The sequence below is a fragment of the Colius striatus genome, chromosome 2 (genome assembly GCF_028858725.1).
Source record: "Colius striatus isolate bColStr4 chromosome 2, bColStr4.1.hap1, whole genome shotgun sequence".
NCBI classification, from domain to species: Eukaryota; Metazoa; Chordata; class Aves; order Coliiformes; family Coliidae; genus Colius; species Colius striatus.
In genome coordinates this window covers 73,974,532-73,993,236 of record NC_084760.1, presented here as the reverse complement: position 1 = coordinate 73,993,236, position 18,705 = coordinate 73,974,532, and the positions used below count along the sequence as shown (strand labels likewise).

The 18,705-nt window shown below is 40.7% G+C and overlaps 1 protein-coding gene across 4 annotated transcripts in view; it reads left to right on the top strand.

The window, feature by feature from the left end:
* Positions 1-16,314, top strand: part of SMYD3 (SET and MYND domain containing 3) — a 419,799-nt gene extending 403,485 nt beyond the window's left edge. For all 4 annotated transcript variants that reach the window (XM_061991091.1, XM_061991092.1, XM_061991093.1 and 1 more), the window contains 2 exons: positions 7,782-7,890; positions 15,617-16,314. In XM_061991091.1, the coding sequence (XP_061847075.1) occupies positions 7,782-7,890; positions 15,617-15,724 (217 nt within the window). In that variant the 3' untranslated portion in view covers positions 15,725-16,314. The remainder of the gene's footprint in view (positions 1-7,781; positions 7,891-15,616) is intronic.
* The last annotated feature ends 2,391 nt before the right edge of the window (positions 16,315-18,705 follow it).

The following is an 18,705-nucleotide window of genomic DNA, read 5'->3' as shown; positions in this document are numbered from 1 at the left end:
ACCTCGACAGTCTTTTGTATTACAACAGGCTTCTGAGATGATCTGAGATACTGATGAGTGAAGACATTTTGCACTGAAGATGTTGATACTCCCAGCTGTTTCCTTCTTTGTGCAGTTTGTGATTACATGCACATACACACTCACACAACCTCTGTTAAGTTTATTGACAGTATTAACAATTAGATGTGCGTGGATCCTGGAGGACTCATGTCATAGCAGAGGGAATCAATCAGAGGAAAGTCATATGTAACTCACACAAAGAATCCATCAGTACTTCTCATTTTCCTGTCACTTTCTGGTTCTGTGGCTGAAGACGAGAGATCAGGCAAACCTGTAGATCCATGATCTGCTCTAAGAAAACTGGAGTCTAAAATTGCATTGCTTTTGTCTTTAGCCACTCCTGTAGTTGAATTCTCTGCTGTATGAGGAGCAGAAAGTTGGCCATTTTTCTCATCAACAGCTATTCACAGGTTTACTGTTGGAGGAGAAGAAGATACCGAGGTCTTTGTATTTTGCTTCTCTTCCTATATGTACTCTTTAACTAGTTTTCTTATTCTTACTTTGCTGTCATTCCTGCACTGATTGTGTTTTCTGGCATTCTTCCAAAATACTCTATATGGCTTTAAAAATATTTTTGTAAATCCTTTGAACTAAACTGTTGACTTTAATCTCTTACTCTTCTGGTTATGCAAGGACTGAGACAATATGTTCCTATCTGCAGTTACTGCCCATCCTATCATCTTTAGCGGAAAAAATAGTAAAGTCTTGGCAAAAAAAATCCAAAGATGTTTTGAAGATCAGCCAGGGCACAGTGACAATCTACATAAAATCTTTTCCTCCATCCATTCCAGATTGAGCACTGTTTCTAAACATCACAACACCAAAAGACGATAGAACATTTGAAGTGGACAGTTCAAACAGACAGTGTTAGCATTTGAAGTGGATCAAGAGCCAAGATGAAAATTTCAATTTATACCACTTTGTCACTTTATGGAAGTTAGCACTCAAATCTTGGCAGAGCAACATGTGGAACAATATCCATTTTAATGTGACATAAATTATCACCATAAGGAATATGACAGAGTGATCAGTAGCCAGAGAGAAATGATTTCTGAGATGGATAGCTAACATGTCTTGAGAATTCAGTTGGTTAAGAAGTGTGATTGCTTATTTGATCACATCAGTTAAATTACTGAAACAAATAGTAACAGAACAGGATGAGATGCAGATGTGATGAAAAATATTTTGAGCCATAATTTCACAGATCTAAATCTTGAGCTGTTTCCAGAGGCAGTTGTTTCATTGAAATAACAGGACATTTCTTGATCAAGGATAGACTAAAACAACCCACAGAAATATAAATTGTCAGTCTGCCACAAAATTTGTAAACTAAGATTACTATCTCTACATTTTATTTACAAAATACAACAAGCCTCTTAAGCCTGAAAAACTATATTTACTTCCAGTTGGATTTGCAGAGGCAGGATAGACAAGACAGCATAGGCACGAGAACCAACCTCTGCATGAACCAGGAAACAGCCTAAAGTCACAGTGAGATCTAGGTAAAAATCCTGGCTTTCCAAGAGATTTTCTCTTGAACACTGGACAAATCTCTACATTTTTTCTGGCCCACCATGTCTTATCTGTGTAAAACAAAGGCTGTCATGAAGGGCTCATTAGTGCTTAGTATGATGTGCTCATGCACACATACAACGTACATGATTGTTGCTGACAATTTCTGTAGTGTGGATACCAAGATTTTTGCCAATACAGCAAAGGGCACATGTAAATCAGACTTACAAAATGTACAGCCATTTATAAGAGTATGAAGCCTTCCAAGTGAACTCTGATCAAAGATGTTAAGTCTACACATCTCTACTGATATCAGGCCCCAGCTGGTTCAGAAAGTGATGCTGGCTTTCTGCTGTTATTTGGTCACCAGGAGAGTCAATCTCTTATGCATAATTAATAGTTTTATGTAATAGTAACAGAAAGTAACTTTTCCTGCTTTGGTTTGTTTTCCAGCATAAATCTTCTACTGTAGTTATGTCTTCTCATCACTGGCAAAGCTTTTTTTGTAATGGGATGTGCACTAGCAGTTACCGCCAGGAAAACCTCTTTCCTAGTGCTGAGGAGCTGATCCCAAAATCCAAGTGAGAGAGGTCAAATCTGGAAAAAAATTGAAAAGAGTGGTACCAGCATTAAACTGTTCACTGATGCTTTGATCATCTCTGTGAGACACTGTGATAGGGAGAAAAAGTGGACAATAAACACTGCAGGGCAGCTAGAGTATCACAGGTCTGCCACAGGTAAAGGATTTAGTCTGCTACTCCAAAAATGACATGGCTGCTGCAGAAGGTGTAAGGGAAGTTGTAAGGTACTGGACAAAAGTAAACTTATCTGGTTGGTCATGATGAATAGACACGTTAAGATGAGAAAAGGAGGTAAAAAGAGAAGCCATAAAGAGTAACAGGTTAACACCCTTATTATTCCAAGAAAAAAACACAGTATTAACATGAACACCAGACCAATGTTCTTTTGGAAGGCTTTCACAATGACCCCTAAAGATTATGCACAGATGTGTATATATATATATACACACGTTTTAGTACTTCAACTAGAGTTCTAAGGCTTAGCATGCAAAAGAGAATCACTTAGTTCAGTATTGATAACACATTCCCATGTCCTCTAAAAATAACCCTGTGATCTTGTTCTATCCAAGGCAAAACTGTTGCACAGGGCTCGTGCTTATTAAAAAATACTAATATGGAGCAAACTGTCTAAAGCTGTTTGAGATTGTTATCTATAAATAGAGCATTACTTGTTAAGCACTATTTCAGCCTCAAGTTGCTGGATTTGAGTCAGGAATCCCTAGGTGAAGTTCTGTTTGTGAGATCAGACTGAACAGCTGCAGCACCTTTGGCATTGAAATCTCTAAGTTCTTAAATGGATACAGTTAGTTTACTTGTCTCAGGTTCCTGAGGGTTCCTGAGGCTATTGACTTTTCATAGAATAACTGTTTCTTTCCTGTAAGTGTTGACAGATACCCAATGTTTCATACTTTTTAGCACAAATAATAATTTGTCTTTAAATTTATCCTTAAAGTGTTTCTTGTAATCCCCAAATTTAGAGCCCGTTGATCATCCCAGCCAAGGAGTAGAAGTAATTTAATGCAGATTAGATGACCAATCTTACATCATGGAGTAATGAAGAAACCAAATAACTGGACAATATCAAAATAATTCCTGATTTGCAGTTCATAGAACATCTTTAAGGAATGTACTTAAATACTGAGCAGTTCAGAAATCAAGAATGAGCCAGAGAAAGAAGATTGAATTTATTGAGTGCTATGTTTATGGTGAACATTTCCACCAGCTGTAGCAAGGATGTTTCTGTCATGAGGCTGGTACTCTTCCCTTTGCATTCGACTCACCACCTTTGCTGGACACCAGGAGCCTTTTCTAAATTCCTTCTCTGTTACTGAGGCTCCTAAGGCTGCTTTATGTCTTTTATGTTGTCATATTTACTTACTCTAAAATGCACTGCAAACCAATTTACTGTTACATATAGCATCACTTTTTACGTGGCACCATATTAGACAGCCTTGAAATCTTCCCATTTTAAACACTTATTTCAGGTTTTATAACCTGCCGGCTTCTAATTACATCAGGCCGAAGACAGTATAAATGTTAACCCTGCAGGCTGATTTACAAGGAGTGATATGTGTCTATTTATTTTAAAATGAGGGATCAGAAAAGACAGTTTTTTGCATAGTCTCTTTTTTTTAATACTAGACTTCAATTCACAAAGTAACGCAAAGGCTCTGATTATTTACTGTGTACTTGTGGGTAAGTTGAGTGAAATTAATGGAACTACAGTAAAGAGAGAGAATGAACTGCCTGAAATTCAACAAGGCTTGCCTTTTGTACATTGTCCTTTACAGGAGAACACAAGGGATTGCTTGGAGAGATTCAGAGCTAATACATAGAGTGAAGAAAAATATTATTTTCTTTATATGATCAGTGAGTGCTCTGGAAGTTAATCAAGGCAAGTATTATGACTGAATTACAAGTAGGAGCTATTGATTTCATTATGAAAGCAGCTATGGCTTTGCAAAGTATGGGCCTTGTCTTTGCCTGGTGAAAATGTGTATCCTTGTGTTTTTTGAATGAAATGCAGGAACTACTGATGCCTGGAACAATGAAACATGCTGGTGCAAGCTACCTAGAGACTAGGAAATAGCTTTTGTTTGAGGTTTTGTATAGTAACTGAGACAGTGCCTTCTTTGCCTTACTGTTCACCTATGAAGTCTCCCAGACATATAGACATATTGCAGAATAAGAGTTGAGACAGGGCTACCTGAGATTGTGTGACCTCTACAAACCCATCAGACATGATGACTACCTCCAGCAAAGGCATTGAAATAGGTAGCCAGCTTGCTCACTATTACCTTTGAGAGGCTGAGAAGATCAGGGAGTTAACATCCAAGTTAGGATGTTACAGAACAGGTAAGTAGAGAGCTTAGAAAGGTAAGAAAATAGTAGGATATTAGGGGTGAGAGGACATGGCTGTTTGGATACCAGAAACAGTGGGGTACTGCAAGGGCCTGTCCTGGGACTCATCCTCATCAATGACCTGGAGGCAACAGAAGGCCCTTGTGTGTGGTTGGCAGAGGACACCAAACTAGGTGGACCAGTCAATTAGACAGGTTGGAGGGACAGATCAGCATAGATGCTGTTGGTCATAGCTGGGAACAAAACTGTGCTGTCTTATATAAGCAGAGGATGCGATACAAAATCCACAGATCCTTGTCTTGTTCACAACACAGCTTTACTGTTAGTTGTTGTATTCTATTTAACTTTGCTTTGCAAGGGAACTACTGGACATTGACCAGTGCCACAGGCCAAGAAACATCATTCCACAGAACTACCTTTATTTCAGCTTTCAGTATGTTATTGTTCCCCTTCCTGTCCCTCAGGCCGTGGTAAATCTCATACAATGCTTTTCAGATTGAAAGCTGTAACGTGTTTTACAGTATGTACTTCTCCATAGTTGTCTTAGTCTCTTCTTGACAGCCTTTAGTTGCCAGTTCCTTGGCTGGTAAATGTCTTCTTTATTCTTAAATTTATCTACTTTGTTTTGTTCAGAGCGATGGTGGGGAAGGCAAGAAATAAACTGATGCTTGCATACCTGACACTGCTTTTTAGTTCTTTCTGCCATGACATTTTTTCGTAACACTGAATCCTGGGGGATACCGGGAAGAAGCCAGCAGCATTTTTCCTACTTACACAACTCCCAGAAGAGCTGCAAGCTGTCCTGATTTCTTGAGTAAACTCACTCAATAGATGTGCTTCAACAAAAGCTGTTCCAATAGTTTAATAGATTTATTGAGGAATATGATAATAAACAGTTGTTTCAAACGCCAGTTTTAAGGCTTGAGAAATGTAACTGTGTACATGCATAAGATCAGAGCATAAATCAGCTCAGTAAAACAGCTTTGTAAATATTTATGAGCACAAGGCTCTTCATTTTGCACTTACTCCTTTAGTGTCCACATCTTAAATTTTGACTTGTTTTCGTTTCTGTCAGGTAGTCTGGGCCAAGTACCTGACATTGCTGAATTGCTGCATATTTTACTTGGCATTGCCTGTACCACAATCCTAAGTCTTTATTGACTACAGATGAATATATGAGCTATAGATATAAACTTGTTTGCATGGAGGGGCAGATTCTGACTTCTGATAGACCCATGTGAGATGCAGTCAGAGGTGAGCGCAATCACATTGCCATCATTTCTTTTTGCAATTTTTTTCAAAGTTGGGCATGTACTCACTACTCTCCTTTATACTGTGTTAGTGCTGCAATTTCTGTTAGTCTTCACTAATTCACATGAAAATCTCTGACTTGGTTGCATTTTCTCACTATTTAACTAGTAGTAGATAGCACCAAGTTAATTGATATTGTAGCCAGAAACAAAATCTAAAAATAAACCTGCTGATAATTTTCCAGTGTTTATTGAACCAAAGTTCAATCCTTGAAGTTCCTCAGTTTGAACTGAGATAAATGGTATCATTTTTATTTTCAGTTGCATGCGGTCTCTCCAGCCTTTTTGAACTGCTACACGTATGGGATCTGAATAGGTGGCAATTTAGTATGGTTTATTCTCATTCAGAGTTGGTTTCTGCTGATTCATGAGAGGCTTTGACAGATCAAGAGCTGTTGCTCCTGAGACCCTGCTAGGCATGCTTCCCATGTGTGTCTTCACTGAAAATGTGTGGGGTCAGCAGAAAAAGATTTGGGTGTGAAAACACATTCTATGATGTTTATAAATCTTCGTTTGAAATTTTTATGGACATATTTGTAAGGAGATACACTAACATTTAAAAAATTCCTTATGTTTAATAGAGTTTGTGTTTTCATTAGTGAACAATGATGAAGAAAGAGAACAACTAATTCATTTGCACACAGAGTTACCAGAATATTCCTATACATTGTACAAATTTGCAGTGTTATGTCCTAGCATGCATTTAATCGTACTCATGCAGTTTTGAATGTCTTTCTGACTGCAGTGGCATCATTCATTAGCAATCCCCCTGAAGTACGATGATCACACATTTGGCATAAACACACAAAAGAATTCCTCAAAGAGTAGATTTTGGGAAGTTTATTGGCTCTCCTTCCTGCAGCTGTGACAAATTTTTAATTTTTTTTTTAGACACTCCTCAAGCACACTGCTGGTGTACTTGAAGAAATAAAATGCCGTTTATCAAATAGGACGTTTGTTTTCAGTGAGTCGTGCTTAACACTTTCACTGGTATAGTTAGTATAAAAAGATCTAAGATTTTTTGCAAGTGTCTTAACTTCCAGGTGTGACCCTTCACATCATGTTTCCTGCTGGGTAGTCCCAGGCAAGTTGCATCCACAGCTTCCTGCAGCCCCCAGGTTGCTCTTCTGAGATGCCCCACATCCATACATCTCTCCACATCCAGGACAAGGGGGTGGAGTGAGATCCAGCTTTTGTGAGCCAAGGGCTGTCAGGATTTGGAAACATGGAGTGGCCACCACGAAACCATGGAAATTTCAAAAGCATCTTGAGCAATGATGACATTGCTCTCCATCTCCTTCTAGGAAAAAAAAAAAAAAACCAAAAAAAACCCCACATAATTCTATTCTGATTAACTCTAGTGAGACTGATGGAAAATCTCTGCTTCTGTGAAATTAAGAATGGCAGTATACCCTGACATTAGCAGATACCTTGTCTAGATGCACAAGCCAAGTCTGAGATGTTTCCTTGAATGTGCACTAGTTCTTTCTGCAACAGGGAAAACCGACCAACCACTTGAGAGTGATGGCCTCAACATTACATACATGCTTTCCCTGCAGCCCTTCTCTTTCATCTTAGGGGATCCAGGACTGGGTTCCCTGCTGAAGCTTCCTCTTAAAATTATACCTCTCCAGAGCCCTGAGATTGTGAATGACCTCTGTTTGCAACACTAAGTACAGTAAATACTATTGTGTTATCCAACAGTAGCAAATTAAATAATCCTACTCTCATCAGTTTCTAATAGGATAATGTTAAAGGCATTCCTCTGAGATGGAGAGTAATAATTTGCTAATTCCTCCCAGTATTTCATGATTCTCGGTACCACAGCTAATTTTCTCTGAGTACCTTATTAACATTCACAATGACTTTGCAGTCCCATCCTAATGGCTCTCCGCAGAGGCAGTGAGTGTGAAGGTGAGAGCTGACAGTGACATTTTTTTCTCCTTTTTCTCTGCAGACTGTATTATCCTGGCTTCCATCCGCTCAGGGCTCTCCAGCTGATGCGAGTAGGCAAACTGCAGTACAGTCAAGATATGTTTCCTCAAGCGCTGGAGACCTTGAAACAGGTCAGTATTGTGAATTGTTTCTTCCTTGTCACCCTCCCTCACTTCCCCCAAACCTGCCATGTGCCCTCTGCTTCTGCTCTGACTGTACTTCATACCTTTGGACACTCATCACTGCTTTTTTCATCAGTGGTGTTCCCGGGCTGCAGCTGACTATGGTGTTGAGTCACTTGCTCAATGTTTCAGGCACTGAGATTTCCTCCAGTGTTACTGCTAATTACAGTTCGATATCTCAGAGGTGCCAGGATGAAAAACTGCTATAATATCCAAAGAGACAAAAATATCTCAGTGTTTTATACTCTCCTTTGTACCATAGAAAAGTGAATCTGGGAGGCCTGAAAGCAAGAACAGGAGCAGAGCTGCAGTTTCTGTTCTGTTTTCCTTGTTCACTATCAGGTATCTGTGATTTCAGATTGGAGATTTTTGCCTTCAGTGCTTGTATTTTATTGTGAGCCACGCTCAGATCAACAGGTGTGCTTCTTGATCCTTTCTTTTTCTACATCATTCATCATCTTTCCCTTCTTTGATCTGGTTTTGCAGCTGGTGCTTTCCTAGTTATGTTTCAGCTTTAAGTCATCCTTCTTGTACCTGAGCTAATTGTTATATTAATTTACTCCTACCTTGGGCTCTTTTGTCCTGCCATTATATTGCCGTTAGTGTCATCTTAAATATATTGAAGAATCCTCTTCCATGTGCAACATGTCCTCAGAACATAAGCTCTCATTCACCTTCTGTCTCAAGCCCTCAATCACTGTGAGGGTGTTTTTCTCCCTCTGGAAGATGTGCTGCCTTCAGTTCTCCTCAAAGAGGTCTTATGCTTATTCCCTCATACTATTAATTGTCCTGTGACCAGCCTGGCCTGAAGAAAGAACATAATGTTCCATGAGATTCTCCTCTTATCTCTTGGGCCTCCTCCAGTGCCTGACGCAGCCTCATCTTAGCCTTTGCTGGGTTCTGCGGAAAGCCACCTGGCCCAGCCAGTTGCCCATTGCTGCTGGGCAGGAGCATGCCCCAGCGCTGGCCCCAGTGTTGGAAGTGCAATAGTTGGCTGTATATCCCCTTTTAAAAACATCTTTACTCAATGAAGAGCTGGTGTTGTGGCAAAGAGTTAGGGCCACTAGTTGGGATAGAAGGGGAAGAGTGTCTGCACTGCAGGTGAGGGAAAAAGTGCTTGTTACCCCTGCCTAGATCCCTAATCAAGTTAATATCAGTTATGACTCTTTAGATAACTTAATATTGTGTACTTTTTTCAACCCCTGTACCTATTTGGTTTTAGCATCTGATTAATTATGCAAGTTGAATTATGTTGAAATAAATTAGTATTTAATACAGTGCCAGTCTTACTAAGTCTTGGTAACTTAAATCTTATATCACTTGATATATCTAACTTTAATTATGCCCATTTCTGATCATTAAAAAGCAGATGGAAGAGTAATCAATTCTATTTTCTATGTATTATTCAAAAGTAAGTCATATATCTGTCAAGTGCCAGATAGTCTGCTCTGCTCTTCTCCCTGTAATGTTTATAATTTCCGAACATTCAGACTTTCTTTATTAGTAGATGGAGAGGGACCCCAGTCAGAGGAGCTTCTATTTTCATTGATACTGCCACGTCACATCAATGGACATTCTAATTGCATTTCTAATACAATACTGCACTAAAACTGGAGTGAATTCCCCCAGAGTTGCCTGAATGCAGCTCATCAGTGAAGGTGGAAGTTGTTGTGGGGAAGGTGGAAGTTGTATGTTGTGGGGAAGGTGGAAGTTGCAGCTCATCAGTGAAGGTGGAAGTTGTATGTTTTCAGTGAAGTTGCCCATTGCAAGATAGATGTCTGCTGCGTTATCCTTTGAATAGTAAGCAATGCCTAACACAAATATTTTTTTTCAAGCTGTGATCTCTTCCTTCCCTGAAAAGGGAGACTAAGGTGCTGCCTACTATTCTGTGATATACCCTCAGTGTGTCTCTGACTGTGGTCTCAAAGCTATTAGTGGTCCACAAGGACACAGTAAGCGCTTTGCAGCTGAGATGCAGAACCATTTGCAAACTAATCCTGTTGTGGTTTCGCCTACTCCCTGTTCAGCCTTCCCCTTTTCGCCCACGTGTGTGAGATGGAGAGGATGAACTCTCACTCTCTGGGAGCACAGCTGAGAGTGTCGTCCTGCTTCTCTGTGCAACTTGTAACGCTTCTTTGGATGAGATCTGAAACTGATTCCCTTCATTGGTGTCTACACTGGAACAAATTAGAGCAAGATATAATTCCCAGTCTGCTGTGAGTAAAGGATGTGATTCCTAATATAACTCGGATAATGTCGTAGAGTTATGTGAGTACACAGCTTGGCCCTTTGTGATTAGATGTGTCAACAGAGCATGCCACATCCTCAGAGCAGAAACTCGATTACCTTCTCTGCTTCATTACTCTTCTTAATGCACTCTGACACTGCATAGCACCCTGTTGGAACCCTTGTCAGACTAATTTCAGTGTAGCATTAAGGAGAAGGATGTGGAAGGTGCAGAGGAATTGAGATCTGAGTGAAATTCACCTCACTCATATAAATCCTGTTTAATCAGGCACAGCCTCAGATCTGCTGGGGATTGACAGCCTCTCTGCATTGGATATGCAGTCTATTAAGACCAGTAGATCTCATAAACAGTTCTGCATCCTTTACTGATACTCTCTGTGCCACCAGAAAATGAATCACTATCATAACCACCTTACTCTCAGTGCCCTTTGGGTTTAGTTCCCTATGCTGCATGCCCAAAGAAGGCTTAAATATTGTTGAGGGGTTTATGTTTCCCATTAAAATGAAATCACCACCTAAAAGTGTGTTAGGCCCTGCAGAATCTAATTTGCCAGGTTTTGGAAATAGAAGTGTTACAGAGAGGTAATGCTCCACTTCTGGAATAAAACCTGAGAGTAAGCCCTTGGTTTATTGTATAACTAACATATTATTTTAAAATTTATATACATATATATATATATATATGAAAGATGTAATGGTGGCAGGAAAAATGGAGTTATAGATCAGGAAAATTTTTTTCAGGAAAAGTCCAGAGCTGGAGCCCAGTCTGACAAGCCTACTTTAAAGGGCCTGGAATGACTGTAAAAAGCAGCAAAAAGCTGTCTTGTGTAGAGAAAAGCTTCTCAGCTCAGAAGCAGCATTCCTGCAGGAGCCCAGGACAGGTCAGCATCTCTGGAGCACACAGGAGTCACTAGCAAGTGTATATATTTGTCTTAAGGTGCAGTCATTAGCATAAATATTTGTTTGGTGTCATTTATTAGCTTCACAGCAGTGTAAGCTCACCTGTTTGGTTGTCCATAAGCTGAGTGGAGCTGAACTTGGTTTGGGAGGACAGGCAGGGTGAAGAGGGGAAGGCTTGGATCCATTTCTGAGTATTATCTCCTCAAAGCGAGCCAATGAGTGCTGCTGCAGCACATTTTCTCAGCTGCTGCTCCATCCTTTGGACTGTGGGGATGGTGGCTGCCTGTACTCCTGGACTTTCCTGAGCAGGGTCCTGGTGCCCAGCCACTGAGTAATAGCTGGTGGAGATGGGGACAGGCAGGCATGAAGATGCACATATGTACCACACTGACTGTCCAGGTTCCCCTGCAGACCCTGTACTTGGCTGGCATGGTTGCAGGTGTATGTGTTCTCCTCATAGGAACCTATGGGCATGGCTGGTCTCGTTAAAGTCTGCAATAGGTACCATATTTCCCTTCCTACTTCCTTCCTTGATGTGGAGGCAAAAAACCCCAGGAATTGGGGTAAAATCCCTCCTGGGTTTCATAGAATCGTTTCAGCTGGAAAAGACCTTTAAGATCAAGTCCAAGCAGTAATCTAACACTGCCAAGCCCATCACTAAATCCCATCCCTCAGCTTGTTTCTCAGCATCCCTGAAGAAGTTCTCCTTCTCTAGGCATTTGCTTCAAACACTGAGTAATTTACCAGCTGTGGCTGGTAGTAATTGTGATGTTTTTTGTTTTCCTACACCAGCTTTAACAAGTTTTCCCTTCAATCAGGAATGATGGAGAACCCCAGATAGTCCCTGTGCAGTGCCAGCCTTCACTTCATGACATTTTGGCACGTGGCCATTTGCTTCCTGCTTTCCCTATGATGGGGCAGTGCCGTTCCGCATCTGCTCACAGTTCCCTGCAGCCGTGGTGAGGGGCGTCATGTCCCATCCCCATGCAAATCAGGCACAAGCCACTGCCCTACATTACGTTTGCATTCATGGAGAAAGAGCCATACAATCTAATGAGTTTTATATTCTTTAGGGAGACGGTATGTGGCTGATGACACCGTGGCCTGTGATGCTATCTCACAGCTGCTATAGTTTTTCACAATTAGATTTGTTCTTTTAGCTGAGAGGAAGACCCCAAGACCTTGCTCAAGCTCCACTCTGCTGGTTAGCTGTTTGATTTAAGAGAGCAGAGGAGTGTTCAGAGAGCCTGCATGTTCCTGTGTCTGCCCATAAAGCAATTCTTTGCTTTGGAAACGAAATCATCCCCAGTTTTGCACTGACCGTTGCAAAAATATCTACATAACTTAATGCCAGTTTAATTTGGGGATTACAGAAGTCTTTGCTATTCTAACTTTCATGCAACTGCTTCTGAATCGTATTGCGGCATGTGAGACAGTACAGTGCGTGAGGATAATTTTCTCCCTGAGGAAACAAAAGGATAAAGAGTGAGTACATTTTTCTGCCATAGTGAGGCAGAAGGAAAGCAAACTGAAAGGAAATGTTGCAGGTGAGAGAGAAATCTGCAATACTGGCCTTATCTCAAGGTCAGGCTTGATGTTAAGGATTACTGCCTTTTTAACAGAGGCATATCCATATGGACATATCTATCGGTGCATCAGGATGCCAAGGGCCTGAACTATGTCCTGTAGATGAGACAAAGATCAAGGTCGGCTGCCACAGGACTGTGGGTCCAGTATGCAAATGCACAGCTCTCAGAATAACTCATTCACAACAAATCCATCAGCTTTCTTGGCCAGGGCATGCAAACACCATGCACCAAGTGTGTCTGGATGCATGGCCAGTTCACCTGGCGTCTCTAGGGTGACCTTGTCCCTTATTAGCATGGCACAGCCACATGTCACAGAATCATAGAATCTTAATGGTTGGAAGGGACCTCGAAAGATCATCTAGTCCAACCCCCCTGCCAGAGCAGGACCACCTAGAGTAGGTCACACAGGAACTCATCCAAGTGGGTTTTGAATGTCTCCAGAGAAGACTCCACAACCCAACGGGCAGCCTGTGCCAGTGCTCCCTCACCCTCACAGTGAACAAATTCTTCCTTGTATTTCTACAGAACAACTTACGTTCCAGTTTATACCCATTACCCCTTGTTCTGTCACTGGACGTCATTGAGAACAGCCTCGCTTCATCCTCCTGACATCTGTCCTTTATGTATTTGTAAACATTAATGAGATCACCCCTCAGTCTCCTCCGAGTGTTGCTGCACTGCAACATACAAAGGATCCCACCTGCAGCTATCTTGTTCTGCACCATCCAGGGATTCCTATTCCACAAAAGTGTTCGTCTTTCTCCAACTCTCTGTCTTAGCCAGGGAAGGCCTGGCTCTTATTCTTGGGTTTTTTTACACTACTTTTTCAATTATTTGACTGGGAGGGGTGGGGGGCAGTGCTTAATATTTCACACTGCACTAAGTTGAAATATTTGTATAATCTGTTCTTTGCAACATATCCTCAGTATGTTAAATTAGGAAAAGTAGAACACAAAGAACAATTCAGATATTCTTTTCAGGGACATACTTGCAAGCATTTTACAAAAACATGGCCAGCTTGTATTTCCACTAAAATAGAAACATGCAAAAGTTGAGAATTTCAGATTTAATTTCACATTTCTCGGGCATTTCTAATGGTGGTGAAAGCCTTTCCATTGTTCTGTTTAACTGTTTTATCATTTAGTAGTAGCACTTTGTGGAAGCTCAGAACGTATTTGGCTTTTTAGAGCTCCTTGCACACTCTGATTTGTTTTGACTGCTATTTCAACTTGTTCTTTCAATCTTTTCCTGCCTTCCTCTTAAGAATTACCTAATTTGAAGCAAAAATAAACTGTGCAAAAATTTCCATATGCTTGTCAGTCTCTAGAATTTGGAAGTAGGCTTTCATTTATTCCACCAAAGAATATACTCATTTTCATTTTTATCCTTCCAATTTAAATGAGCCCCCTTCCTCTTTTTTTTTTTTTTTTTTCAAAAATGATCCTTTTTCTTCAGTCCAAAGCTGACTTAGCTGAATTTTTCTCTGCTGACTGGACCCAAGAACCTGTTGAAACACAGAGTGCGTTTAGGTTTTGACATTTCCTCAGTTTGGGATGAGGAAAATCCTCTGATGTTTTTCTCCAACCAGTATACTTCCAGATTCCTTGTTTATTCTTTCTTCAGAAGTCATGAATCCCTTTCCATCTAGTACTTCTCTCCTTGCAGGAGGAATTTAATCGGTTGAAGAATGTTCTGCTCCTCCTGTACTCTGCCGTGCTGAGGCCTCATCTGGAGTCACGTGTCCAGTTGTGGGCTCCCCAGCTCAAGAGAGACAGAGTTCTCCCTCTGAGTCCAGTGCAGGGCCACAGAGTCCACAGAGTCCAGTGCAGGGCCACCAAGATGATCAGGGGACTGGAGCATCTTCCTTATGAGGAAAGGCTGCAGGAACTGGAGCTGTTCAGCCTGGACACAAGGAGACTGAGGAGTGACCTCATTAATACTTACAAGAACGGTGCATTTCAAGAGAATAAGACAACAGGTTTTTTTCTGTGGTGTCCAGTAACACGACAAAAGTTAATAAGAAAAAACTTCTTTCCTGTGAGGATGAGGGAGCCCTGGCACAGGCTGACCAGGGAGGGTGTGGAGTCTCCTTCTCTGGAGGTTTTCAAAATCCAACTGGACGTCTTCCTGTGTGAGCTGATCTAGGTGAACCTGCTTAAGAAGAGGGGTTAGACTAGATGATCTTTAGAGGTCCCTTCAAACCCCTACCATCCTGTAATTCTGTGTAATAAGGTAGAAATATCATAAGAAAAGTGATGATGTAAACATCAGCTGGGCAAAGAGCATTTCAGACATACCCGTGACAGGGAATCAGCAACACTACAGGCAATATCAGCAAGTGTCAAGTGGCTTAGTGGTAGAAGATGACAAACATACGGAGAAAATAACCCCTGGGAAAAGCAGCAAAGACCCGTTCCTTGCATGACTTTTTAGAACAAGAGCAATAATTTACTCATTTTTTTAATGTATCCAAAATAGGTATGCATATTATATGCAACGTGTATGTATATTTTCTCCTGATACAGTTAAGGCAATTTATTCCCTTGGTTAAGCTATTTACAGGACTTTTAGACTACTAACATGAATGTCACAGTCATCTTTTTAATAATGTATCAAAACCTTGGGTGACCAATCTCAAAATGGCCTTCACGCCTCAGTGAGAAAGTATCTTCCCCTACTATTCCAGATATCCACCTATGCAAGATATTTGTGGTCTTTAACACCTAAGAATAATATGTCACTGCCTCCTTTGTCAGGAACAAATTGTTATATGCTTTGGGATTCTTCCCTCCTGTTTTTACTATGCCATCCATTCAGGCCCTCTGCTTGAGGCCAGCTGCTTGAGGACCAGTACTTATATACCTACCCCAATGCCAGGATCAACCTCTTTGCATGGTCTTCACAATGACTAATATGTCTCTTTCTGTTTTCTCCTCAAGGCCTATAATATTATGAAGGTGACCCACGGGACAGACCACAGCCTGATGCAAGCCTTGATGGAGATAAAGGAAGAATGTGAGGCCATCATGAGAATGCAGCAAAGATAACCTCTAGTCCTGAAAACAAGCTATTCAAGGAGATAGATAGGAAATCAAATGCTTATGTTTGCATTGGGAAGCTTCTTGATGATTTTGGTGTCTTTTTGGTCCTACTTGCTTTACAAAAATGGTTACTATGAGTTTTGGTGTATGAATTGAGTTGTTATTTAGAGGATTATCTACAATTTTCAGAGGATATTTTTTCTTCTTACCAAAAAATCTAATTGATGATACCTAAATATCGATCTACAACACCAATTTAATTGATAATAAGTATTGGGAAATGAATACAGAGGTTTCATCAGTTACAAAGTGATGTAATTCAATTGATAACCTGCAGGTGTGATTTTTTACAAGTTTATGCCAGCAATTAAGGATCTAGTGTCAGATATTTTTTTCCCTTTGCTTGCCCTTAGGTGTCGTTTCCAAAAGCCTGATCTAGTGTTCTTTGACATCAAATAAGTTTCTCAGTGTTCTAAATGAGATTTTCCTCCCTCCCAATACCTCTGCAGGGCTCTGTCTCTCTTCTTGCATTTCATGTTTTAGAATATTGAATACTAAAATAGATTGAATAAAAAATGTCATCAAAATTGTATGTATATGGAAATGGCCTACTTTGTTTTCGTCCCATTTTGATTGCTTGAAGAGTTTCTCAGTTCATATCACTTTTAAAAAGAGAGAGATCTAGGTCTGTGAGCTCAGTGCTGTGGTTTCTAGACCTTACTGAGCCTGTGGCTTTGGAGTTCAACCTCCCCAAATAGTGAGATCTTGTAGATGACTGTTGAATTAGAAGTTCATCCCTGGGTGAGAGACGGATGTCTTGGAAAGCACAGGTACCTTGATTTCCCATGCTTGTCAATCAGACAGTTGTTCTTGTCAGAGCCACTGACTTCCATTTTTAGCACAAAAACAAATGTTAACAAAAGCCAAATATTTATGAGGAACATTGAAACTTAAATAATTTAAGGCTTTTGAAGGTATCATTTCAAGTGTGTCGCCAACAATTTATTGCTCCAGCCATGACTGTTATTTCATTACTCCATCGTTGTTGTAAAGTCAGGCTTTTTTCACACCAGTAACTTGACATCATTAATTATTACAAGATGAGAACACATTTTTAAAGAAAATGAACATTCTGGGCATAATTTCAGCCACAGCACATGAATGCCAGCACTGAGGAAGATATTTTCTTTCAAGGCATTTGAATTAATTCCAGTGTATGGAGCGTTCACTTGCCCAGCAGTAATACGCAAGTAATAACCTATGAAATGCAGTGCATTTCTGGAGTACCTAGTATGGCTTGATGCCAGAGGCCAAGCCGTGTCAGCCACCTAAGAGGTGCAATAATTCTCACAGAAACTCTGCTTGGTTGGGTCTTCTTGCTGTTACGAAAAGGAAATAATCTGGGGGGAAAGGGCTGGCCTTTGCATTTGTTGGGATTTCTGACAAAGGAATTGCATCACTAATGGACAATTAGAAAATGTGAGGGGTATTCACACCTGAAAAGGCACATATGTATCAGAATTTATGTGCTTTTGCATAAAGATGATGCTTATGTTTTCTCACAATTACATATCTACTACTAAGATTTGCAAATCTCAGTTAGTGCCTTCATTAATGTAGCATATACTGGGAGATGGCCCATCACCTCTCGTGTATACAGACATATCTGGATGTGTGAACTGCAGCTGTGTTCTCTGGGGTTTCTGGGATATGACAGCAGAGAAAAGTGGGAGCACAAAGAAGGGCAGAGTTACCTGATGTCAGATGAGAAAGGCTACATTACATCAAGCTGAAATATCTAGCTACACTGGTATTTTCTGTCCAGATTGGTCTATAGCAGATGCTCAGAGAGAATGTACAAATGAAGAGTACAATGACTCTTGGGAAATGGAGGAAGAGTGTGCTGGGTTTGCTGTAGAGCATCATAACACCAAGTGTGCTGCCACATATAGGGCTGTAGGAAATTGTTCCACAGCCCAATAACCAATGCATGAAAAAAATTGACCTCGGTTTGGTCTGTGGCTCAAGTTTCTGGCTCACGGTCCTGAGGGCATTGCCACATTGCCTGTCCTGTCTGGCCTTCCTCTCTGGGTCGGTCTGCTGACTCCTTTGTATGGGATGGAATTAATGCTTTATATTCATTACATTATATATTCATTGATTAAAAACTTGTGCTTCTTTCAACTTGGTCGAGGAAAGAGTAAAGTTTTCTGGTTGGTTTCAGTCATTTGCTGAGCAGTTTCCCTTGGAGATTCACATACACTACCAGCCCCAGCAAGGCTGCTGGTGTTGCAGGGCAGGATATTGCGGGCAGATTTTATCTCCCAATGGTCCCACTCCAGCCTATTTTCTGCAAAGAAAGCTGGACAGTGACTGCAGAGTCATTTAGCTAAATGCATCATTTGAAAGTGCGGTAGCATGCAAGCATGCCAACAAGGAAGGAACATTAGATAAGTACTCATTTCAAATCACTTAATCTTATTTTTTCATCTCAAAGTAGGTGAAGTCGTCTTTGCATAGATATCATGTTTCAGTCTTCACAAATATCTGTCATTTTTTTCAGGTGATAACAGCTTGCTAAGATAAAGGTTCTAGTCTGAAAGCTATAACATTAGCTGTAAAGCTGGCAGGCTCGTTGCTTGCTTCCAACAGGTCAGAGACTTTTTCAGTGCCTTTTGGATAGGAATGGTAATTTGGATTCATCTCAGGTTTTGGGAATACATTTTGAGTTACTTTTGATTTATCACTCTCCCTTAAATTAATCCAGGAGCAACAACGTTAGATGGTACTTAGAGTTGAACATTGTAGTATATATTTGTGAAAAAAGCAGTACCAATACACAGGAAAAAAACATCGAGGGTTATACAGATTTGTAGAATTGATAACTGATTGGCGGGTGTTGCCTGAGGGTGCCTCCACACCAGAGCTGCCCTGACAGAGTGCTATCAACTGCCCCTGACAAAGCTGAGCCTCCTCCACACAGTCAA